The sequence below is a fragment of the Diadema setosum genome, chromosome 22, assembly GCF_964275005.1.
Source record: "Diadema setosum chromosome 22, eeDiaSeto1, whole genome shotgun sequence".
Classification (NCBI taxonomy): domain Eukaryota; kingdom Metazoa; phylum Echinodermata; class Echinoidea; order Diadematoida; family Diadematidae; genus Diadema; species Diadema setosum.
In genome coordinates, this window is record NC_092706.1 from 13,828,621 (window position 1) to 13,855,820 (window position 27,200).

Genomic DNA, 27,200 nt, shown 5'->3' on the forward strand with positions numbered 1-27,200 from the left:
GTATCATGCAATACAATGTGAATGTATTTTGATATATAAGATAAGATATTGAATGGCTGTATACCACATAAGCAGCATTTCATTAAGATATCTTTTTTTAACTTCTTTCTTCTGGTCATGACTTTCCTTCAGACATGATAGATCTGTTCAAGCCCACCCTCATAACTAGGCCTAACAATGAAAAGAAAAATGATCCTCCCCCCCCCCCGGCTTCGTCACAGATTATTTATATATATTCCAAATTCATAATCGGCAACGGTGATACATGTATAGATCAGGTTTTAAAGATACGTATAGTATCATTTCATTTTTGAGGATGATTCTACATATCAAAAGTATTCACCAGGCAATCATATCGTCGGTCGCATTACGAACCGGCGAATGTTCGAATTTGCGCGAAAACACGATTACGAGATAATCGCGTTTAAATAATCGGGACTTCTTTAAACGTGTAAAAACGTGTCTTATAACCACACATTGATGATAATATTAAGAGAGTGATGAAAGCGGAATTTTCTGCTTTGTTTGATACTAAATATTACTTTGTAGCCGCACCTGGGGCTCTGTGGTAGTGATGCAAAGTACGTTTGCCGGTTCGTAAAACCCCCCATTTCAGCGTTTTACGTAGATCGTGTACTAAAGAGCGGGCATTACGAACCGGCAAATGTATACATTTGCCGGTTCGTAAAGCCCATGCTCAATACGTGTGGACTTCAGCGAGTGCGCATCACGAACCGGCGAATGTAACATAAAATGGCGCGTATCATAACACATTCCACACGCTTAGGTGGTACGCGCACAGTGTAATGTATACATTCGCCGCTCTACAGTGGGATTGTGATTCATTCATGTTCAAATTCATGTTCATTCATGTTAGTTGTATCATAATCATGGATATTAGGAAAGTGTAACAAACACCACAGTTATTTTCTCAAACTATACAACCTACCTGTACTTTTACACATTAATTGTTGATGCGAGTAATGTTATCAAACTGTGCAATGGGTTTTTGATTGGATGAGTACCGTTCTAAAGTGTGCCTGGTAGTCACTACAGGGCTGCCAACTCTCACCGTCACTGAGAGTGAGACTCACTCATTTTGGTCCTTTCTCACTCTAAAACTTTATTTCATTTGCATGCATTTCTATTGATCTCACTCATTTTGCCTCCTAAATCATAGCATTGGCCTATGGGGGTCTCACTCTCTACTAGTTTCAAATGTTGGCAGCCCTGTCACTATCTATAAATAAAGTGTTAAATTCATTGCCAGTATCAGTATTGAGAGAATATAATTACACCCATACAAACACAAACATACACAAACACACACTATACACGCACATACCAAAACCAGTAAACACACTTGAACCCACACACACAACCTACTTTCTTTACACATTAATTGTTGATGCCAGTAATGTTATCAAACTGTGCAATGGGTTTTTATTGATTACTAGATGAGTACTAAAAGTGTGCCTGGTAGTCACTGTCTGTAAAAAAGTGTAAATTCATTATCAGTATTGAGAGAATATAATTACACCCATGTAAACACAAACATACAAAAACACACACTATACACGCACATACCAGTACACACACTCGAACACACACACACATACCCTCTTACAAAGCAGTCATAATCACCTCATTCTCCCAATTACACGTGTATCTGTGTCTCTCTAACTCCTCTTTTTTTCTATTCTCTTGTTCTTTTCTTTTGTTTTCTATTCACCAGTCCCCAAGTTCGTGAAAAATTCTGCATTTTATTAATTCAAAATGCACCATACCACATGTGTGTTCATAATTACATACAGTAACTACAACAACAACAACAAAAAAAAAGCATTCTCCTCAAACTTCCAGATATAACCTGTAAATTAGTGATTTCTTTTTTTTTTTTGCATTTTCGACAGCTCACAATAATTACATTGTACACTGTTATTACAATACATTATATTACAATTAATACAAAATAAATGTGACATTCTCCATGATACTTCACAATGTAATCTCACTTGGAAATTGATGAGAAGTTAGGCCTTTGTTGCATTTCAGAATTGTGTTCTGACCACTATAAAAGTGGTGCAATAACATGTACAAAATACAAAATTCTCCCAACACTTCACGAGGCAATCTGACCTGTAAGTTGGTGAGAAGTTCTGCATTTCTTCGACTTCACAAATGTATTACAGTAGTACGCATGTTAGTCACAAATAGTGCAATAACATGATCAAGTGTACCATTCTCCTCACACTTCACAAGGTAGTTTTGCCCAGGGTTGAATTAATGAAAGTGATACCCAATATGTTTATAAACATGAGTCTACAAACTTTAACAGTCTGCCAACTACTGGACTGATGGGAGAAGAGTAGTGTACGTCATTTGTCTCTTTTTGCTGTCCTTATGGGGATGGGGGACAACATGACAAAGTGTTAATAACATGTCTGGCTACCCATTCTCTTTCTGGGACCAGAATTTTCAAGGCATGATAATATTGTGTGATAGACATTCTGTCATTTTCACTGAGGCAATCATAGCCGAAAGAATTATGGTTACGTGTTGAATCTCATCTTTGATGGTTAAAATGTGTTCTACCATCTACAAATATTTCTGACTTTTTGTAGGCTTCCCCACTGTTCAGCTTTTCTTTGACAATTCTGTTTTAGATTCCATGATTTTTTTCATGACAACTGAAGATCTATCAGGAATAGAACTGATATCAGTACCTATAGATTCTTCCATGTGAAAATCTTCTGGCTTTGCACTGATATCTATCTTCCACTCCCTCAAAAGCCTGAATGGCAGTAGTTTCCAAATTTGCAATGAAGAGACAATAAATGGAATACATACTGGAACACTACACTTTATTTCTATTGTTTCTTTTATATTTGAATAAGGTCCTCCCGAAGTGATCAAAATTGGTCAATTTATGTGAAACTGTGTTGAAATTATTGAAAGCATGTAGAAAATATGTAACACTGAAGATAAAACAATTACCAGAAAGTATTACAAACTTGATCATGCATCAAGTCTATATTTGTACAAGGCATTATGAGCAAGAAATTCACCAATAATTCCCTTTCTTTTCCTTACAAGAAACATGTAGTTTGCCTAAATGATCTTTATTTTAGGAAAGTTGGTCAACAGTTAGTGCACTAGATATAATAATGTAAATACAACCAGATGTATACCCACAAGACTAGATAGAGGGCAGTATAAAATACATACGGCATATGAATATGCTGTACTTCCATTACACTTCACAAACATTTTCTATTGCTTTCCTGTGTCCGGTTACCATCAAAATCGGTTCTTCAATGTCTGACAGGGACATTGCTTTCTCGAGATTTAACAGTTTTCCATCATCCAGCAAGGTTCAGTATTCTTTGTAATCTGAAATAAGAAAATTAAAGGAGTGGAGGACTTAGTGTGCTTTCAAATTGAAATCAGGTACACCTAATGCAAGGAAAACAAATACATAATTTGATGAAACTGCCAAGTCTGGTTACTTCATTTACTGTTTTTTTAAACTATTGTTTGCAGAAGACAAACTATTTTCTTTAAGTTTTACAGGTTGCCTGCCACAAACTTTTTTTTTTTTTTTTTTACAAGAGTGAAGGATAAAAGAAAAAAAAAGATAATCAAAGTATTTATCACATGTTTCGATTATTTTACATTTGTTATTGGAAAATTAAAATTTGGCTCATAATTGTTTTTTTAGGAATTTACATCACACAGACAGATAATACAAGAAATACAAACAGCAGTTATACAATGCCCTGATCTTCTCAACTCCAGTTGAATTACCTTCAGTTTCAAAGGTAACATTGCTGCGCTGTTTCTTAGAATGCGGACACCACAGTTGTTTGTAGAGGTTCTGCTTCTGTTGCTGCTGCTGCTTCTAGCAGTGTTGCTGATGTTCCTGGAAGTGCAGATGCTAAAGTTGCAAGTAGAGGCTCTGCTGCTACAGTGGTAAGTAAAGGCTCAGTTGCTACAGTTGTAAGTGGAGGCTCCGCTGCTGCTGCTGCTGCTGCTTCAAGCGGTGCTGCTGCTGATGTTTCTGGGGATTCAGCTGTTACAAATCGACGTTGAGGCTCTGCTACTGCTGTCGCAAGTAATGGTACTGCTGGGGAAGTTTTAAGCAATGCAACAATGAATAAATTATGTGACCATCCTGAGGGTAGAATCAACAAGATTTTATACTAGATATACATGTACTTGCAAACATCTATCATGGACACTAGAATCTACAGTGTATTACATGCACATAAAGCAAATTATCAGTAATTGATTTTGTTTTGGGACTGAGAAGAGACGTTGACATAATACATTGTAAGTAATAATCAATATCAGACTTTTAAAGAAAGGAAGTGGAAAGCTAACAGTCTTCAGCATCCTGCAGTCATTACAAACTGCAATATAATTACAACATTCGTTTTATTCATTACACAGAATTGAACATTTATATTGAAATGGTAATGCAATGAAAGTACATGGTACCTACATGATACTATGCATAAAAATCTCTACATATTTTAAAATGAAAAAGACATAATATATCTCGATAAACTTATTGATGTAGAACAAATCAGTAACTATGTGTTCAAATTACCTCAGGCAGAAAGAGGAATGCCCTCGTCATCTGACATCCGACGTCCATCCATGCTGGGCATGTTGAAGACTTGAAGCACCCTCCCTTTCCACCAGCCATTTTCACTTCTCATACGTACGCAGGAACCTTGCTTCGGTTTGGTCCGTTGAGCATGATAGAGGCCACTTGAGCTGACAGGAGTCATAGAACCATCCCTCTTCCACTTGACAAGAACATCTATGCCTACGGTGGTTCAAAAACACACACACAAAAAAAAAAAATTGTATGGACAATTTCAGTGAGAAATTTGACAGTTTTTTCATACACTATGTGATAAAACATTACAAGTACCTGCTAGTTTGAAAAATGTGAAGAAGCTGTATTTCTTAGAGCTAAAGCACAATTTCAGAAGAAAAAAACAAATAACATAAGGAAATTCTTTACAGGCAATCAACTACGCATTTTGTGAGACAAAATGAAAATAGCTACAGCCAGCATACCTATTTGAAATGCAATTTGTCATCAAAGTCTGCTGCTCTCTGAAGAGCATAGTAATTCAGGTGCTATCGGTCGAGCTCTTACATCTTGGGGTTGGCAAAGGTAAATACCGGTAATGATAACTGCTACACATTCTTTGATTAGAAATGTGATGTCTTTCACATAAAAACCTAACAATCTTATACACAGAAGTGCTTGCTTTTTTTTCTCTTTTACTACATTGAGTAGCAGTCAACATTGATATACATGTATGAAATAATTACAGTAAGGCCATTAGAAACTTGCCCAAGTATGCTCAAGCAGGTGTCAAGGGAAGAGCTTGTGATATCAACATCAGCCTGTCCTCACCAGGTTAATATCTACATAAGATACTTGACAGTAGAATTAGATTCATTAAATTCATGAAATTCTTCCGTCGAGATGTTTTCATTGCAACTGATTGACAAATTGCCCCACATCGACGTAAATAAATTTGTCAATCAGTTGCAATGAAAACATCTCGACGGAAGAATTTCATGAATTTGAATAACAAAGCAGTACCCGCTGCATGCTATAAGGATTAGAACCAACACTTGCTGTCGGGCGATAGCTCGGTGGTCTAGTGGAGATGACGCCTGTCCGGTGATCACGAGGTCGTAGGTTCGAATCCTGCTCGAGTATGTACGCCCATGATTTTTTATCATGGCTACTACTAAAACACTGATCAATTCAGTGCTTGTTTACGTCGATGTGGGGCAATTTGTCAATCAGTTGCAATGAAAACATCTCGACGGAAGAATTTCATGAATTTGAATAACAAAGCAGTACCCGCTGCATGCTATACGGATTAGAACCAACACTTGCTGTCGGGCGATAGCTCGGTGGTCTAGTGGAGATGACGCCTGTCCGGTGATCAGGAGGTCGTAGGTTCGAATCCTGCTGGAGTATGTACGCCCATGATTTTTTATCATGGCTACTACTAAAACACTGATCAATTCAGTGCTTATTTACGTCGATGTGGGGCAATTTGTCAATCAGTTGCAAAGATCAACATTACAGTAAAGGTACATTACATTCCAGATATCAAAACAGTGATTTCTGTCAAATGACATGGTTATTGTCCAATCATCTGTTCCACTGAAAGTAATAAATGGCCTATTCCATTCACCTACATATTATGTAAACAGAGAAATGTTTGTGAATACACGTGTACCTCGTTCCCGGTACACTTTATTGTCCACAAGTACCGGTACCATAATCACTTGTTATGAATCAAACTTACCATTATATAGGCAGAAGGAAAAACATCCTCATCACCACTACTCTCTGCGGTTGTACGTAGAGGGTCTGCTGCTACAGTCTGAAAGGCTCAGCTGCTACAGTTGTAAGTTAGGATCATGCTGCTACAAGTAGAGTTTTACGGTGGCATACGTAGACGCTCTGTTGCAATAGTACTGTCGGTAGGCCTAGCTACTGTAGTATGTAGAGGCTTCCCGACTACAATTGTATGGAGAAGTTCAGCTGCTACAGTTGCACTTTACAGGCTCTGCTAATGCTGCTGCTGCGCCGAGAGGTGCTGCTGATGTTCCTTGGATGCTAGCTGCTACAGTTGTAATGATAGCGGTGCTGCCTTTGTTTGTGGGGACCGGCTCCTGCTTGTAGTGTGGCCTGCTGCTCCTAGAATTATCCCCAAGATATAAATAAGGAAAATCATGTCTGTGTTATCAGGGCACAAATAGGATAACGTACATAGAATAAAAATCCCTGGATATAGGCTTATACTTGTACATGAGTGTTAAAAAAACTGTGAGTACCGGTACCGGTATTAAATCAACTTCGTTTAATTTTTCTGAAAGTTCATCGATATCTGTACCGGTAATCAAAATAGGTACCAGTACCGTACCGGTGAAAATATCCTCGATCTAGAGCCTATAAATTTACTGTTTATGATTTTATGGATTTATAGTTAGACAGTAAAGGCCAGAGTAGCTTTTCTTGCATGCTTAAGGAAGCTATGTAACTATAACACTTAACACTATAAACGCTAAACAGTCTCATCATGCAATCTCATTCTTACTTAGGGCCTCAATACTATTTTTTTTTTAAATGCGACAACATATGCATCTTTATTGAAAACAATGATAATAATTCATTACTTAGGGCCTATTTACAGTTCTACCTTGGTATTTGCACTTGCTACACGATATTTTTTTTCAGTTTATAGATTCTACTATGCTTTAGTTAAAAAAAAAGCATCAGGGTTGTATAGGAGGATTGCTTTATCTCTGACCAAGAATAATCAAGGACCCCTGTGGTGTCTAGGTGTAGGATCTAAAAGGAAATGAAATACACAGGCAAGCTACTTTTACATGATATTGTCGAGCAATTCTACTTCTCTGATGTAATATTTTATGATTACACATTAACCTGCCCCGATTATCATTACTTTTCATTTTAAACAGAAGATTAAATAACAAATGAGCAACAAAATGCACCTAGTAGTTACATACCAGCACAATTCCGAGTGCATGGGACTGATGGTGTTGACGAGCCCTCGCTCGCGGCCTCGCAAGCTCCTCGATTCGCCCCACATACCTCACGTGTGTTACCGTCTGAACAGGGATTTTACGAACCGGCGAATACGAACATTTGCCGGTTCGTAATGTCACAAATTGCAGCATTTGGACATTTTGAAAATTCGTCATTACCAAAAATACGCGTTTTCGTGAATTTTGCGATTTGATATTTTGGGGATAGATAGAGTTTGGTATGGACATTCAAAAAATGGAAAAAAGTGAAATTTGAAAAATCGACCAAAATTCGAACATTCGCCGGTTCGTAATGCGACCGACGATATTCTAAATCACTCTAAACATGCTAAAAGAACTCATTTGATTCTCCTTGCAGTTTACTTTATTAGTTTGGTACAAAACTTCTGATGCATCTGAAATGTCTATTTACATACATCGCTGTCGCTATCATTATGTCTATTCATGGCGCTTTGGAACTAGAAAGGGGGCTAACATCGTCCAGCTATATTTTCATAGTAACATTTTTGCCTGGATGAGAACGAGGCTGAGATGATAAGCCTTTAAACATAACTGGAAAATACAAGCCATGTTTCAAGACGCAATGTAATTTGTGTGTCGTAGATAATTATGTTCGGTGCGAATTGTATAACAAAATAATATTGATGGGCTTTAAAGTCGAGGTAGGGGAGAAACGAGTGAAGTAGTACCCAATAACGTTTGCGATTGGTTCGTTGCTTGGGAATAGCAATAACCTAAGGTTTTGGTTGGGTTTGGTTTGTTTCTGCATTGAAACAAATACAAATTAAAAGCCAAAATTCAAGTATGCAAGCAATGACAAATGCAATACTGCAAAGGAGAACAAAACTCAGCAAGTTCAAAAACCTAAACATTGGTATCATTATTATAATAGAAATATACACAAATGTAAATAAGATAAGAATATGAGAAGTATTTTCAAGTAAAATGACAAAGATAATGAATGCAAGAAACCATCATCGTGAGCGCTTAGGCTGGATATTGCCGGGGCCTCAAGGTAGAGTTGTTTTCCAAAAAATTGCCTCGAAACAGGGATATCACATTGCATTCGATTTATTACATGACAATTTTTCTTCCCAAATGAATTGTTAGAGATATGTTTTTGAAGAATCAAAAAAATATCACATGGCCTAGCGATCAACAAGATGTATGATTACTGATGTACATAACTGCTGTACACAATAATAACGGCCTGTGACAGTAGCACCAAAACATTGTGAGGTCATTCAGTGAAACCATGTGACGTCGAATTTCGCAACGATTTGTACCCCAGTTTTGGTACATGATTATGACTTAAAAAAAAAAATTATGCTTGATAATCACTCTTCCTTCTATGTTTTGTCCTCAGAATGCAATCAATCAAAGTGAATGCAGTGACGTATATTACGTACAGTAAAATAATTTGCAGGGGGACATGCCCTAGCTTGTATAACTCCAGTATTATTTCAGCACACTGCAGATTTGAGTATGGTTATACATTCAACACGCAACAAAATTTGACACCGCCTATCCCTTTTTATGCATCTTATTTTGTTCGGTAACACAAAAGAGTGCCCTGTGAAAGTAAGTAATTCTATAAAATGCTACAATTCCTTGTGTCTGATGATGCATTTATATATAGAAGAAATAAATGAATAGGTGCATTTTCCACGTCAAATACAATTTCAATATTCGTTATTGAGTTAAAGAAATAATGAAAGGAAAATTCGGTGGAAGGAAGTCATTTTATGAGAGAAGCTATGCAAATAGAATATTACTTCACCTTATTTTTGAAAAAAAAAATATCATCTGTCTTCCATTTGCCAAACACATCTGATGTATTCTAAAGTCTATAGAATTGCTCGTTTGCTAGTGCCTAATGGGAAAATAATATTGCAAGCTTTGCAATATTATTTGTCTCGTAGGTTACCACTTCTAAATAAATGACTGAATGTATCACTGAAAGTTATAATAACCTGACGTTATTTTTCTTTACTTAAGTACAGCTACTGCTAAGCATCATTCTTCACCTTGAAGTCGTCTGATAGAAACAAGTAGCCATACAACACAGTCATGAGGAATCATTCAGACCACAATTCCTTTTGAAATATTATATCATCTACGACAGAGATTTGCCATTATAAAACTAGTCATCTGGCCTTTCTGAGCAGTCTCAGGCTCTACACCAATCTCGTTTGACTTGTCTGTCTTTCGACAGCGTTGTTATTCCTTTCAACAACCATGCGTCTCTGCAGTGGTGGGTACTTTGGCAAGAAGTAGATTTTCTTCTCAATCCCTTGCTTGATTGCCTGAGGTGTTTGATAGGTGATGTGCTTGTTCCCGTTGTATTCGATCTCTCCCTTTAACTTCTTTACACGTTTGGCTACCTACAAAAATCACAGAGGAGAAGACGGCGAAATCAAATCCTTTTAGATATCACAAACGTTAGATAATAAACAGTCAAGTCAGATCGTATTCTAGTGTGATATAGGGCAGCACGTTGCGCAAACATGGATAACGGTTAATTGGACTGGTAGATATCACGGTGCTGATACTTAAAACTTATACTATGCAATATACGAACCATATACAGTGCACTCCCGTTACAACGAACACGGTTATAACGAAATTTCGTTATAACGAAGTAAAACTTCTGGTCCCAAAATTATCGCCATTAAAGTCTATGGTACAAAATTCGCTTATAACGAACACGGTTATAACGAAATTTCCGTTATAACGAAGTCTTTTCCGAGCGCCACTGGCAAAGAAAAACAAAAGAAATGTGTTCCGTTATAACGAAATGAGGATCGCCTTCGAAAATACGTAGCGGAACAAGCATTTATAGCGTCTCTACATGGGAAAACGCGTCACATCACTGTGTGTTCGCTTGGTGTGTCACGCACAGTTTCCGAAGGGAACTTGCGTTATTGTATATGAATAACTACTTGTTTTCTTGTTCACGTAGCTTTCCAGTGTATGACAAGTATTCAACATACAGAATTTGATATATGTGTGGCTTCCTTGTTTTCGTTATATATCTTTTTTGTTCGGTTTTAACGAAATTTTGTTATAACGAAAGAAAACTGCCGGTCCCGAGCATTTCGTTATAACGGGAGTGCACTGTAGAAGCTTCACAACATGCTTTGGCCTCTACAGTTAAAATATCAGAGTGAAATTGTTGTTTTTGTTGGTTTATCCTCAGGCGGTTTGACGAGCCACATTTCTTCGAGCCGCACCATTTAAGACTCTATCTTGTTAAACTGGTGACGGGTCGCATATTATATTTCAGAACCTCGTTCTACACGTTTTCAGATTGCTTGGAAAACGATTCAACGTGAACGTCATTGCATCTGACCTACCGGACATCAGCGTAAATTAGCTGCTGCGGTTTACAGCCTTTAGCTTATCCATAATTATGTTTAGGCCTACTTAGATTTGATTTGCTTTATGATTGATTTAATTCATACAACACATGTAGGCCTATAGTTCCTTAATTGCCATCTGATTGGATGAATGGCCTGGGTCACATGACATTCAGAAGAATCAACCATCTAACGCTCACTCTCAATGGCAGTGTAATTAGTCAACTATTGAACGGTATTCAAGTGAGCCGGCATTGCAATAGATCGGAGGACACACTGAATTTTTGTATCATACAGCTAGCATTGATGCATACACGCAACCTTCTGCGCTGTCAGCGCGCAACCGGCAACCACGGTCACCCCAGGCCCACTGCACTGCGCATCGACCAGGGCCGTTGTAAGTCTGTACGGCTATACAAAGGCCTACTGTTTTACACGGAAATACGTTAGATTATGGCTACCCCTACTCACCCGAGTTTTGTCCTCGTCTCTGATGAGGATCTCAGCGCATTGTTTAGTGATAGTGAAGCAGCAAACAGGCCTACTAAGAAAGTGGTCAAATATACTTTGGGTCGCTTGGAGACATTTGTCATGTAGGCCTATAGGCTCTACGTGACCTCGATTTCGGAGGTAGGAGATCCAGACCTGGACCAATTTCTTTGTTGCTTCTACTATACTATCGAATGCACGAGGTAACGTGTCTAGACCTAGAACTAGGCCTAACTGTTAGTCTTCCGCCTAGATAGGCTTAACGTTAGATCTATTTTGGTTCAGAATCTACATCAGGCCTATATCGTGTATATCGTGTAGGCCTATAGTATTTATAATTACATTCGGTGCAAGTCTAATCGTTCTATTCAACTCCGCTTCGAATAGAACGGTCAAACTAACACGTTCATGTAATATTATACGAATAATTTATGAGTTGTGAATGCATAGGGCACGAATATCGCACGAAGCGCGATATAATAAGCCACTGGTCTATTCAACAAGGCGCGTAGTGCCGCGTTGAATAGACCAGTGGCGAATCTCGCGCTGAATGCGATATTACGTGCTCCAATGCATGAACGAAATTATTCGTTTTATACAACACCTTGTCCATATCACACTACTAATTTCCAATGACCGGCAACTCGGGAAGGCCCAAAAATAAATGTAACAATTAGGCCGAGAATTCTAATAGGCCTAACCATCTCACTCGCCATGATTCGACCACTACAGGAATCAAAGCAAACTCTGCAGGGTCTAATCTCCAGTCTACACTGTGAATCTAACTGTTAGAGAACGCTCTAAAGTTAGGCCTAGGCCGATCTGAAATGTCAGTAGTCAGTAGTCTTCGTTAGACATTAGATCTCTCACGTTAGAGACTAGAGGTCTAGACTATTTCTATTTCAGATTAAGATTTGATATCAAAACACATAAAACAAATCAAATAACGGTTTCTCAACTTGAAGTGAAGGCCTGATTTGAGATCACTGTGGTCCATAAGTGTTTTAATAGCAGATCCAAGTCACAAGTAAAAACACAGCCGTATTGTAATACATGCAGCTAGATACATGTACGTAACACAGCTGGGCGCACACGTATGTTAATGTGTGGTACCCGGCCGCCGCCTTGCGCCGCGCAGCGTCGCGCCTGGCCTAGCGCCTGTGAATATTAAAACCTGCGCAGCCAGCACGTAATTGCTGGCGCTTTTCAAGTGAAGTTGAGCGGCCGTGCATTAGTATACAAATGACGTACAGGTCTGAGTGCGTCAGTCGGAATTGTGTGCATATAAAGTAACTATGGAATGCTTAACCCACGAGGCGAAGCCGAGCGGGTTTAAGCTAAATTCCATAGTTACCATAGTTAATAGACCAGTGGCGAATCTCGCGCCGAGTGCGGTATTACGTGCCCAATGCACGAACAAAATCATAAATTATTCGTTTTATACAACACCTTGTCCACAATCACAATACAAAATTAGTGACCGCCAACTCAGGAAGGCCCAAAAATAAATGTAACAATTAGGCAGAGAATTGTAAACCACCCTGTGTACTGCTATCAAACACTCGTCATGATTCGACCACACAGTCACAGGAATCACGAACTCCGCAGGGTCTATACCCATTCTACGCTAACGTTAGATCGAGTTTAGGCCTAACTGTTTAGGTCGATCTGAGATGTCGGTAGATCTAGTAGTAGGTCTAGACTTTGTCTATTTCCGAAAATGATTTCGTATAGAACGGGTAATTTTCTTGCCAAAACCCCATTTTTCTATCGTGTTACCCGATGACAAATTCACTGGATGCATTTCCTTTTGGCTTGCCATAAACGAGAGCCCGAAAACCATGCATCAGTTTTTACTGGACGCATGGTTAACCGTGCATCAGTATACAAATAATGACTGCTATGAGGGGCACAGTTAAAATTATGGGCCCAAGGTGATGTGAAAACCGTAACTATTATGGTTATGGTTTTCAAATCACCGAGGGCCTACATAATTTCAACTGTGCCCCGAATATCAAGCAGTCATTTTTTGTTTTATATACCGAAAATATAGATTCCGAAATATAGATACCGAAAATATAGATTCTAGTGTCTTTTACAGCACTCGTAACGCTGATCGACAGCGCGGCGGTCGTATCATTGGTGCGTACATAGGAGTGATCATCTCTATGTGTACAGTGTACGGGGTTGCGACTGTCTCCAAACCTATTTCCACAGGGCAAGGTGACCGCTAGTCTCTTTTACAGCACGCTGATCGAATGCGCGGCGGTCGTATCATTGGTGCGTACATAATGAGCGATCTATGTGTTCGGGGTCGCGACTGTCTCCAAACCTATCTACAGGGCACAGTTGAGTTACTGTGCCCCGGTGCCGGGCACAGTAAATCAATAATGGGGCACAGCTTTTTTCATGACTCCGCTTTTAACCAATCAGATGAGAGGATTCTATATATGATGTGTATAATCAAAATTATAGAATAGGTAGCGAGAATCCTGCGATCTGATTGGTCGAGAGCTATGTGTTGATTATAACTGGCCGCACGCTACGTACGCTGAGTCACAGTGGTAAACATGTTATCGCGCACTTGTAGCAAGAGTACGCGTACTTGTAACAAAGGTTTGCGCACTAAGCAAGCGTTCGCGCACTCAGATTGGCCATGCGTCCAGTATACGAATAATTTATGAGTTGTGAGTGCATAGGGCACGAATATCGCACGAGGCGCGAGATGAGCCACTGGTCTATTCAACAAGGCGCGTAGCGCCGCGTTGAATAGACCAGTGGCGAATCTCGCGCCGAGTGCGGTATTACGTGCCCAATGCACGAACAAAATCATAAATTATTCGTTTTATACAACACCTTGTCCACAATCACAATACAAAATTAGTGACCGCCAACTCAGGAAGGCCCAAAAATAAATGTAACAATTAGGCAGAGAATTGTAAACCACCCTGTGTACTGCTATCAAACACTCGTCATGATTCGACCACACAGTCACAGGAATCACGAACTCCGCAGGGTCTATACCCATTCTACGCTAACGTTAGATCGAGTTTAGGCCTAACTGTTTAGGTCGATCTGAGATGTCGGTAGATCTAGTAGTAGGTCTAGACTTTGTCTATTTCCGAAAATGATTTCGTATAAAAACACAGAAAAATAATCAAATTACGGTTTCTCAACTTGAAATGAAGTCTTGATGTTGGGATCACTGTGGTCCACGTAGCAGATCAGAGTCAAAAGTAAAAACACAGCAGTACCGCTAGGTGTATACAGGCCGCGATACATGCAACTTAACTAGCTAGGTAAAGTAACTGCGCGTACACGTTAACGTTGCAGTACTCCGCCGCGCCTGGTCTGTGAGACTTACCGGCAGCGCAGCGCAGCCGGCCAGCACGTACACTGTACAATGTAGTTTGCTGGCGCTTTGCTACTAACGGGTGTGAGCCACAGAACTCTGTGAGCGGCCATGCATTAGTAGCCCCCCGCGAAGCCGTGCTATAGTACCTTCGAGCCGTGCTATAGGCCCATGCCAGGGGCCTATTGTATGGCTGTCACTCTCAATGAGTTTGATAGGTATTTTCTATTGAATGTCATGTGACATGTTCTTGGCCAATCACAATTCGACATCATTCTGAGGTGTTGTATAATAAATACTGATGCATGGCTGGCCGTGCGTCCAGTAAAAACTGATGCATGCTCGTTTACGGCAAGCCAAAAGGAAATGCGTCCAGTAATTATTTTGTCATCGGGTAACACGATAGAAAAATGGGTTTTTGACAATAAAATTACCCATTCTATAAATCAGATGACGCCCATGTCTTTTCGTGCGTCAGTCGGAATATAGTGTGCATGCGGTAACTATGGAATTAAAGCCCAAAGAAAGTTCTGGTACGCCTGCAAAAGTTGTCAAATTTTGCTCCAAAATGTGAACGTATGCCTAGGAAATGTGCGGAATAACGCTGTAATAACAAGATATTCGATGGGTAACGACGAAAATGGGAAATATTAACCAAAAACGTTCAGTCTCAGAACTTACCCGAACGGGGTCAGGCTAGACTCGGACTCGGGGATAACTCGGCCTCGCTTTGCTTGACGGCGGGATGAGTTGTATTGGTTGTCCCTCTGGATTGTACAGCGTTGTACTATGCATATGGGAGCGGCCTGTATAAACTACATTGTAGCGTTCTGGCTACTCGCAGTAATGGTCCGAGTTGTTACAATGCGCGCATCAAAAACCTCTTTGGCGCGCATGCAAAATTAGTGTGCGCCTCTCAAGCACCTCTAAAAACAATCAAAGACGCTTGATAAACAACATCAAAAACTTCAAAGACCGCGCGTCTCAGCAACTGAGGTGATGTGCGTATACTATATAGCAATTGTCTTTGCTATATAGGCTTGAGGACCGCGCGCTGTCCATTTGTTTTGTACAGGATTAGCACGCACTTTCCTGTCTGCTCATCAAGGCCTCGTTTGGTACCCGTAGTATAGAGTACTGATGAACATGGCGATCACGAACTGTGTGTAAATTGTCTGAAATAGGGTCGAGTTTTCCCTGAGACCGAGTTAGTCTGGAGCCTTCTGGAATAAAAGTCGGTCTACCGACTTTTATTACTTTTCTCAAAATACTCCAAAACGACTCATCATTCCGGCAAACCGCGTCAGCCAGGTAAGTTTCTTTGTAGACTCTTTCGATATATTGCAAGCAAATATGAAATGGTGCCAGACGGGTTCTCAGGCCCTTACCAGAACTTAGTTTTCACTTTAAAGCCTAAACCCACTCGGCTTCGCCTCGTGGCCTCGTTAAGCATTCCATAGTTACCTTATGCACACAATTCCTACTGACGCACTCAGACCTGTGCGTCATTTGTATACTGATGTATGATTGTTTTAGCCAATAGGCGTCTCGTACATAACTGAGTGCGCGAACGCTTGCTTAGTGCGCGAACCTTTGTCACAAGTGCGCGTACTCTTGCTGCAAGTGCGCAATAACATGTTTACCACTGTGACTCAGCGTGCGGCCAGTACAAATCAACACATAGCTTTCGACCAATGAGATCGCAGGATTCTCGCTACCCATTCTATAACATCGGCGGGATCCGTGCATTAGGCCAATGCCAGGGGCCTAATGCACGGTTGTCACTCTCAATGAGTTTGATAGGTATTTTCTATTGAATGTCATATGACATGATCTTGGCCAATCACAATTCAACATTATTCTAAGGTGTTGTATAATCGGAACCATCGCACTCATGAACACTGAATATTTGTATTTCATTGATCTCTGAAGTTATCACAGTGCATTACATGCGATAGCAACATCATTTACCCTGACGCTCTTATCTTCTCCTTACCGGATGTGACAATGATATGATTGACCCGGAAATGACAGATTTGACCTCTTTACCTTGGTCATTATTGTGTCGAGATCATAAAGATGGGCTCCCGTAATGAGTTCTTCACACAAAGCTTGGATGAACCAAGAACCATTCACTCGGTCTCTGATCGCAAAGTAGCCTTTGACAAAGGAACAAGAAAAACAAAAACACGGCCGAAATCAAACACTAATTTTTCACTTTTGCTTCGCTTAACTGTTTATTCTTCGTCTTTTCCAGTTACACCCTAACAATAGTATACTTTTATGTGATTACAGCTTAAACTTAATCATCATTTCATCGTTCACTGTCCGCCCGAGCACATGCTATTGATGTGTACATAACGTTGATAAAACGACCTCGATCTTGCGTATTTATGGCGTTCTAATTCCGATTTCGGATTCAGATAATTACAACGAAAACGAACGTTAAAAAACGAAGAATTATTAGTCTACTATTTTGCTTTAAGCCTGATTCTGACAGCTGGAACTTCTCTCTTTTACTTTAATATGCTTATACAATCGCCACTGGGGTTGCTTCCATTATTATGTCACTAACTAACCTGACACTACAGCAACATCTAGAATGAGTTCTTATGCCTCCGCCACGAAGTGGTGCCGGAGGCATTATGTTTTCGGGTTGTCCGTCCGTCCTTCCTTCTGTAATCAATTTTGTGGATAGCATAACTAAAAAAGTGCTTGAGGTATCCTAAAGAAACTTGGCATGTATATGTATGAGTGGGCGAAGTTGGCCTTATCAACTTTTGGGTGCACATGCTCAAGGTCAAAGGTAAAAAAGGCCAAGGTCAAATGCTCAAAATTTCACTATTTTACCCATATCTATGCAATGCCTGAAGGTATTTTCTTGAAACTTAGTGTTTACATGTACTACCAAATGAAGATTCTCCAGAGAGTTTCGGGTCATGAGGTCAAAGGTCAAAGGTCAAGTGAAAATGTGAAAATATCACATTTTTCTCTCCATATCTCGCAAATGGTTGAAGTTATCTTCATGGAACTTAGTGTATATACTTGTACTGACTGGCAGTGATTATCTAGGGAATTTCAGGGTCATGGGTCAAAAGGTCGGGGAGGGGGTCAGAGGTCAAGATCAACTCCTTAAAATTTCACTATATTTTTCCCCTCATATTTATGCAATGCCTGCAGCTTTTGTGTTGAAACTTAATGTATACATGTATTACCCAACAGAGATTCTCTGGGAAGTTTCTTGCCATAAGGTCAAAGGTCAAGTGAAAGTGCTAAATTTCACTGCTTCCTCCTCCATATCTCGAAAATGACTCAAGGTCTCATCATAAAACTCAGTAAATGCATGTTCTACCTGTCAGTAATTCTCCTGGGAATTCTAGAGCCATAGGGTAAAAGGTCAAGGGTCAAAGGCCAGGTTAAAATTCTATTATTTTACCATTCAATACTGAAATTACACTTTTGTCTCTTTACCTTGAAAAATACTCAATGCATAACTTATAAAAGGGTCAAAAGTCAAGTAAAAATTCTCAAATCCCCAGATACCTGCACTCGTAGACAAAAGCCATTCATCCAATTAAATCTAGTTAAGGATAGTGAACATTCAACACATTTGAGACAAACCTGCCATTTTGATTTTTTTGTCAATTATGGTAAACTGTCAGCACACATTGACAAGACGTACTATAGACCCAATTAGGAGACTTATGCATTACGGCGGAGGCATACCAGTCGCCATAGCGACATTTCTAGTTTTTTATGTCTTTGTTGTTGTTGCTTTTGTTCAACGTAGTGAGTTTTACCTTCTGAGGTTGCATGGGCGATGTACATGTCAGCATTGTCGGGAACACCGTCCGTCTCGAGTGCTGGCAAGTGATTTCTTGCAGTACTTGCAGTGCTCAAATTTTGTAGTTCATTGACCCTCGCTGGATCGATGCCTTCGGTTTCCTTCGCAAATGTGTTGAGGAAGCCCTCGTCGTCCAGGTTGTGTGACGTTGGTATGACAGACAAAGTCCGGTCGTCGGTGGCGCTCTTTGTTAGTTTGTCTATCGTAAAGAGACAGGAAATATCTTACATTTTTGCATAGGGCATCCTATCAAATGGTTAAATCATCATTTCTGTTTTTCATCTGTTCACTGGATGAAAATGTGGTGTGTTTTTTTTTTCATTTTGGCCGACTGTGCGGCAGGTCTTCTTCTAACAAGGTTCACATTCATTCATTCACTCATTCATTCATTCGTTTTCCATTTCCAGCAAAACACGTAAATACGTTTTTTACCGAAGATGAGTGCCCATGTTGACATTACAAAATCATAATAAGTGAAACTGTATGTCATTAACAAGGAAGGTGACAGGAAAACGACAAAAATAACGAGAAAACATAAAATTTGACATTTGCATATCTGCTTTGAGAGACGCCAGTTAATACTGCGGCGTGCAGGTGAAACCCAATATAGGGTTTGGGACAGGGTGGTAGATAATTCTCACTTCCTCTGCATGCTTGGAAGAAGAAGATCTTGGGTTTCCCGATCAGGGCGGGGCAATTCTTTCCCGAGAACATCTCTTTGATTTCCTCCACAGTGATGACGACACCGTCGCTGCCGTAGATCCCTTCCTGTATCCCATGACTCATGAAGACCAGTACCACTGACGTGTGAATCTTCCGGGTGGCTCTTTTGACTTCAGCCAGAGCTCCTAGTATCTCCTTCAGTGCGGGAGCATCCAAATACAAATCGTGATTTACAAATCGTAATTTCAACACGTGGACTAGGTTTTATGGAGGAAGATACAAATATTGGTATTTACCTTTGATTAGACATTGTTCATACTTTTCCTAATTATTCATGCATTGATTTATTCATATTTGAATATCTAGCGCACAAAAGAGTAAACAGACTTTCCTGCAGTAGTAATTACCCTAGCACCTGATACGAGTCGGAGCAGTGATAATTGAGGTTCCATGACGGACATGGAAAGTGGCAGAGAATTCAAGATGGCGAAGAAAGAAAAACAAAACAAAACTGAGTTCTTGAATCCCAGGCACGAATCTAGGGATGACACAAGTAGATAATACAATATTTATTCAATTGATTGGACTGGGTGAATAGTACGTCTAGTTAGAGGTAAAAGAAAACATACATCCGACAAAAATAACAAACGAAACGAAATTATACAAACTGTAAAAATATCGGGCGATGTTTCGTTAGACCATGGCTCCCCACCCCCCAAATATTACTTAGAACTAACCTGTCCGGTCAAATTTTGTTTGACAACAGGAATGTAGCCGATCTCGTTGAACACGTGCGTCACATTAATGACGTCGATTTCTGACCCTTTTCTGACCCCTCTGTCCACGTAGTTGTTGTTGTTAAGAACGAAGACTATTCCTTTATTTCTCAGGCTCATGCAGTAGCACTTCCAAGAAGAAGTAAGAAAAAAATACAAAAAACAACGTTGTCATGCATCCGCATGTGTAAGCATAAACATACTTTTATCATAGAAATATCTGCCACTATAACAATTTAAATTATCCATCAACAATGTATACGTAAACTTGTGTTTTACCTACCTACGTACATACGTTCATACATACCATGGGCGTAAATCCCGGGGGGGATGGGGGGGATATATCCCCCCCTGAAATGGAGGAGGGGGGGATGGCCTGTACAATCATCCCCCCCTGAATTTTGAGGGGAAAAAATGGAGGAAGCAGAAATGTGATTGTATCAATTTTGGCATATTGCATGACGTTTGTACGCCGGCCTTCAGACAGGTAACAGAGCTGAACAGTATTCTATCTTGTAGGAAAATGTATAATTTTCTCAAGCGCTCGCTCGCTTCACTCGCTCGCGAAGAAAGTAACATCGACACTGTAAGGTATGGCTCAGGCGTTGACAACGTCAAATAGTATAGGTCTACATGTAAACATGCTATGACGCGAGTAACTGGGGACCATCTGCAAAATATGTACGAAAACATACAAACAAACAATAACAACAACTTTATCGCCATAATTGAATCCCCTCCATTTCCTGAATCATTCCTGAGAAACGACAGTGACTGATGACTCAGTCAGGATACATCTATGGGCATACCAAGGGAAGATCAGGGACGTCGAATCTATAGGGGGCAAAGGGGCATTTACCCCGTCCCAAAGGAAGTGTTTAGACAGACAAATCATTTATCCCCCAAGCAATTCCCGAGATGAGGACAAATCTCGAACTTTCTTTAAGGAAAATTGTCCAGATATCGCCAGATCGTTGTATTGCAATCATGAACATGCAAAAGGTCCGCTATACAGGATAAGGGTTAAACTTTGTACACTTTTGACATAGACGTATATTCCCTAATATATCAAAGAGTGTGCAGCAGATCTTTCACTTAACAAAAGCAACCTAATATGTATAGAGGCGTCGATGGGGCGGGGGTGGTTCTCAAATAAAAGTGGGACAAACAAAAGAGAAAAATATAGCTACAAACGGCAGTTTTTGGAGTGTAAAATGTTAAAATTTTAAAGCTCGCTCGCTCCGCTCGCTCGCATTTAACCGCTATGCCATTCTCCTGATGTTGCTGCCAGTGATTGACAGCAGGTGCACCCGGTGCGCCCCCTTAATTGCCAAAGCGAAAATATAGCTACAAACGACAGTTTTTAGGACTGGAAAATGTCAAAATTTTCAAGCTCACTCGCTTCGCTCGCTAGCATTTAATCAGTATGCCATTCTCCTGATGTTGCTGCAAGTAATTGCCGGCAGTTGCGCCCGGTGTGCCCCCTTAATTTCCAAAGCGAAAAAATACAGCCACAAACGGCAGTCTTTGGACTGTAAAATGTCAAAATTTTCAAGCTCGCTCGCTCCGCTCGCTCGCATTTAACCGCTATGCCATTCTCCTGATGTTGCTGCCAGTAATTGCCGGCAGTTGCACTCGGTGTGCCCCCTAAATTTCCAAAGCGAAAAAGTATAGCTACAAACGGCAGTTTTTAGACTGTAAAATGTCCAAATTTTCAAGCTCGCTCGCTCCGCTCGCTCGCATTTAATTGCTATGCCATTCTCCTGATGTTGCTACCAGTGATTGTGAGCAGGTGCGCCCCCCTTAATTTCCAAAGCGAAAAATATAGCTACAAACGGCAGTTTGGGGACTGTAAAATGTCAAATTTTTGAAGCTCGCTCGCTTCGCTCGCTCGCATTTAATTATTATTCCATTCTCCTGATGTTGCTGCCAGTAATTGCCAGCAGTTTTCGCCCGGTGCGCCCCCTTAATTTCCAAAGCGAAAAATATAGCTACAAACGGCAGTTTTTGGACTGTCAAATGTCAAAATTTTGAAGCTCGCTCGCTTCGCTCGCTCGCATTTAATCATTATGCCATTCTCCTGATGTTGCTGCCAGCAATTGCCAATAGTTTTTGCCCGGTGTGCCCCCTTAATTTCCAAAGCGAAAAAATACAGCCATAAACGACAGTTTTTTGGACTGGAAAATGTCAAAATTTTCAAGCTCATTCGCTTCGCTCGCTCGCATTTAATCATTATGCCATTCTCCTGATGTTGCTGCCAGTAATTGCCAGCAGTTTTCGCCCGGTGCGCCCCCCCCCCCTTAATTTCCAAAGCGAAAAAATACTAGTACAGCCACAAAGGACATGTGGGACTGTAAAATATCACAATTTTCAAGCTCATTCGCTTCGCTCGCTCGCATTTAATCGTTATGCCATTCTGATGTTGCTGCCCGATTGGCGGCAGTTGCGCCCGGTGTGCCCCCATAATTTCCAAAGCGAAAAAATACAGCCACAAACGGCAGTCTTTGGACTGTAAAATGTCAAAATTGCTATGCCATTCTCCTGATGTTGCTGCCAGTAATTGCCAGCAGTTGCGCCTGATGCGGCCCCCCTTAATTTCCAAAGCGAAAAAGTATAGCCACAAACGGCAGTTTTTAGACTGTAAAATGTTAAAATTTTCATGCTCGCTCGCTCCGCTCGCTCGCATTCAATCGCTATGCCATTCTCCTGATGTTGCTGCCAGTGATTGACAGCAGTTGCACCTGGTGTGCCCCCCTTAATTTCCAAAGCGAAGAATATAGCTACAAACGGCAGTTTTTGGACTGAAAAATGTCAAAATTTTCAACGCAAAGAGATTTCACTGTAGGAGGGGGAAACGCCCCTACCATACCCTCCCCCCTCTCTTGATTCGTTCCCTCACATAACCGCTCCTCCTAAGATCAAATCCTGTCTACGCCGATGATAGGCCCCATTATTTAGTAGGCCTTCACAGTGATGTCGCACAGCAAGAGCTGAAATACCACGATTTTGTCATTCAATAATATATTGTGAATATTTCATTTTCTTAATGTTTTTTTTTAAAGAAAAGAAAACAAAATCTTCACCACAAGTGAGCACCAGATCGATGAATTTCAGGTCTGAAAATGCAAAATCTTCCTCGTGTGGGAGAGGGATTACCCCCCCCCCCCCTCCATACACACCCTTCCCCCGTTCGGTCGTTCCGCTCCCTCTCACAGATATTTCCAAAAAAAAAAAAAATGTTTTCATACTTTTAAGGTCTGATTTTCCGCCGAAAGTCGTCTGACAAGCAAAAAAAAAAAAGGAACAAGAACAAAAACTCTTTATGTTGTTGCTGCCACTTTTCTCCCACTTTATATTTCATGCAAAAGAGTGGGGCATCCGATCCCTGTAAAGTGTGTGTGTGTGGGGGGGGGGGAGGGGGCACAAAGCTTCTCCCCCCCCACCCCCACCCCCCCCCCCCCAAAAAAAAAAAAAGGCTGCGCCGGTCCGGTTATGGGCTTGTAATCGTGGTGATGGTGACCATCCCCCCCACTCCTCAGTATGGATTTACGCCGTTGATACATACATACATACATACATACATACAGTGTACATACATACATACATACACGTATCATATGTTACATAATTTATGTATATTTTACTCTTTATGATTGAATAGTAGTCATGTCTCGACACTTTGTTTTTATTGTCACGTTTGTTGATATTTCTGTACGATGGACCTATCTCGCATGCATACTAGTACATTTCTTCGAATAACTTTTCCTTCTGATTCCACATTATTCAAAAATTTAAGAAATCACTATGAATATGTTAACGAATTGGACCAAACAATTATGGATTTCCTCCCGTGTATGTACCAATCAACTCATTACGATAAAAAAAGTAACCGAAAATTATAATCTACTGTGATCCGATGATAACGCATAATCAAACAAAGTGAACACATGCTTGTCGAAATCCTTTATCTAAAAAAAGAGCAAACAGACAAAAACCGTTCCTGCCCACCCATACTCCAAATTTCGCTCCTACCTCATCCAAATAATCCCACATAATTCCTACATATAGACATTAACACCAACCTATATATCCTTAATAACATATCACTATCCCAAATCCTCTCCTTACTTAAACCATAAATGACATCCTTTAGACATCCTCTACAACATAATGCATTTTCCTCCCTTTATTTCCCTTTTACTTCCCTCCCCCATTGAAGGGAAGTTACAGTTTCGGTTGAGATGGGCTCGAGGCTTCCGACATTTTGTAATGATGATTCTTTTTTTAGATATTGAGAAACCTCTTATTAGATATCAAAGAGCATATAATTCTAAGAGAAATTCAAAGTTTATTTGATGAAATTGGTTCTGAAACTGCTGAGAGCATCCTAAACAAAGTTATTCTAATAAAAGGTGGGACCCACCTTTTACTATAGGATCGCTTGGTTTTACTTTGTTTTGATCTCTCAGCCATTTCAAAACCAGATTTCATCATAATTATAAACATTAAATTCCATTTAGAATTGTATGCTTTTAAGCATTTCATAAAGTGGTTTCTGAGTATCTCGCAAAAAGTTAGAAGCTGAATTCTCACCACAACCAATACTATACCATCCCTTTAAAAGTCCCCGACCATAACCAATATCACAACATACTAAACATATAGTCACCTCGATCGACCCCCCCCCCTCCCACACACACACATACATACATATACATGCACCCCAAACCACCTAATCTTATGTTTATCAAACATCACATTCAAACACACACACACACGCACGCGCACGCGCGCGCTCGCTCGCTTGAACATGTGAATTGTGACCGCACTGATGGGGAGCATTTCATGAAGCACTTTATCCGACAACGTTGTCGGACAAATTTGCTCTCAGCCAATCAGATGCAAGGATTTCAGTATCTTGTTACAATTATCAGAAAAATATCTGACCAAAACGCTTCATGAAATGCCCCCAGGACTTCTATAGTTACCTCGCTAGGATCGAGCTGCTCCCTGGTGGGCGCGGCTGGAGTCACGTGCTCATGCTTGTAGTATCCGTCAACATCTGGACAGATATCTTTATACGAAGATCATACGCAGTTTATAAAAAGACAGACATACCAAATCATATTGCTTTGTACACTGCATCATATCATACTATCACATAAGCCAACAGACGCACATTCATCTGAATGAATATTTATCAAAGGGCACACTCTTATTTCTGCCGAGTCAAAATTTCAACTCTGAATCCGAGTCAAAAAATTTTCACTCCGATCCGTGTAAATTTAACACCAACCGTGTACTTCTGACTCAAATCCGAGTTATCATTTTGGTTATCGGACTTTTTACACCTGCGCAGAGTCACATCAGAAATACCCAGCGCGGTGTACATGACATACGCGCGCTACAATTGGACAAAACATGTCATGTGTCCTATGGTATGACGTAGTACCCCCGCGAAAAAAAAAAAAGCGTCACTTCTCGACGATCCGCCGCGGCCGCGAGATGTCTTGCAACTTTTTGTCTTCAAGATGGACAATAATTTTGTGTGCACTTTTCTAGAGGAATGCGGAATGGAGGAATACATAGGAGTTTTCATCGGTGAGTACCCACCTCATTCACAACACTCATATAAATAATTGCCTGAAACATGGTCTAAACAGTCAGTTTTATTTAGGGCAAAATGAACTTTCGACACGGACACATTGACTGCACATGGTAATGGCGTAGCCGTAGGCGGCCGTACGGTAGCTCGTACCTTTTGTACGTAGCCCTGGGCTATATGCTATACGTTAGAACCAATCTACAATAGATGTGAACCTACGTAGCTACACCTCCACTGTACATGCATAAAATACACATACGATCTTGATTGCTAATTCGAGCTACCGTACGGCCGCCTACGGCTACGCCATTACCAGTCAATGTGTCCGTGTCGAAAGTTCATTTTGCCCTAGATAAAACTGACTGTTTAGACCATGTTTCAGGCAATTATTTATATGAGTGTTGTGAATGAGGTGGGTACTCACCGATGAAAACTCCTATGTATTCCTCCATTCCGCATTCCTCTAGAAAAGTGCACACCAAATCCGAGTCATTACTACACCAAAATGGGTTACTTACAATGCGGGAAACGACACCGTATCAGAGTGAAATTGTGATCTTTTGATTCGGAAATCCGTGTCATTTTGCTGGAATAGATCGCACCTAACTGACCCCATTTCCGAGTCAAATTTGACACTTTCCGAGTTAATTGGACGCCATAGAAATGACTCGGAAAGTGACTCGGAATCCGAGTGAAATCATTTGACTCGGAAGTCCGAGTAGCTTTCACTCGGAAGGAGTTGACTCCCAGCTGGCGCCATTTCCGAGTCACATTTCACACTTTCCGAGTTATTTTTGACGCCGCAGAAATAAGAGTGCAGCTTGATCCAATGACGTATTTTTTTACGTCTCAATGCTAAATCAACACCATCCACCATTCATTCATCAACCATTCACCAATCAGTGAATGGAAATGAAGTGTGTTTGGCTTTTTTTCAATTTTATTTTGCTGGTTGTGCGTATTTGATCAGATTAGATAATCACTTTTGTTTAAATGCATGTATGCATATGGCTTTCTTTGTATGAATACACAATCAATGTATATACCGTATGGACAAAGCATTTTTTTTTTCAGTATTAATCGTTTACTGTTGCTATCAATGTTGTTATTACGTGCATATCAAATAGTTGTATGAGCAGAAACACTATGTACTCACTTGATGAGGCGCATTCTTGGGAGTTATCCAGGGGTTGGTAGTTCTTGAAAAAAAAAAAACAAAAGAAAGATCAGAGACTGAATTGTGCAGCATTGTTTCATCATAATACAAAATAAAGACGAGCAGTAGACATGGTAGATGCCTTTATAAGCATAATCAAACTTTAAAATTTATCGTACCTTCGCTTCAAGAGACAAATTAAGCAAAAGCATCTAGATTGCTGTGTTACGGGACATTTTGGTAAATTGCACATTTTGGTAAAATTACTATAATGTGCAGTTACCAAAATGTACCGTAACATGTTATGGCACATTTTGGTAACTGCACATTTTGGTAAAT

General features: G+C 40.2%; 1 protein-coding gene and 1 long non-coding RNA gene across 2 annotated transcripts in view; both read right to left on the reverse strand.

Annotated features, from left to right (window-relative positions):
• Nucleotides 1-1,848: 1,848 nt before the first annotated feature.
• LOC140245311 (uncharacterized) lies at nt 1,849-7,033 on the reverse strand. Its single transcript, XR_011902322.1, has 4 exons — nt 6,351-7,033; nt 4,613-4,834; nt 3,808-4,126; nt 1,849-3,393 (listed from the first exon to the last, which is right to left on the reverse strand). It is a non-coding gene; the product is annotated as an uncharacterized lncRNA (long non-coding RNA).
• Nucleotides 7,034-9,794: 2,761 nt separating this feature from the next.
• The window catches only part of LOC140245310 (uncharacterized), a 32,320-nt gene continuing 14,914 nt past the window's right edge, over nt 9,795-27,200 (reverse strand). The window contains exons 9-15 of the mRNA XM_072324894.1: nt 26,862-26,904; nt 25,089-25,174; nt 20,062-20,229; nt 19,303-19,519; nt 18,618-18,860; nt 16,867-16,976; nt 9,795-10,001 (exon numbers count right to left, since the gene is read on the reverse strand). Coding sequence (XP_072180995.1) covers nt 9,795-10,001; nt 16,867-16,976; nt 18,618-18,860; nt 19,303-19,519; nt 20,062-20,229; nt 25,089-25,174; nt 26,862-26,904 — 1,074 coding nt within the window. The remainder of the gene's footprint in view (nt 10,002-16,866; nt 16,977-18,617; nt 18,861-19,302; nt 19,520-20,061; nt 20,230-25,088; nt 25,175-26,861; nt 26,905-27,200) is intronic.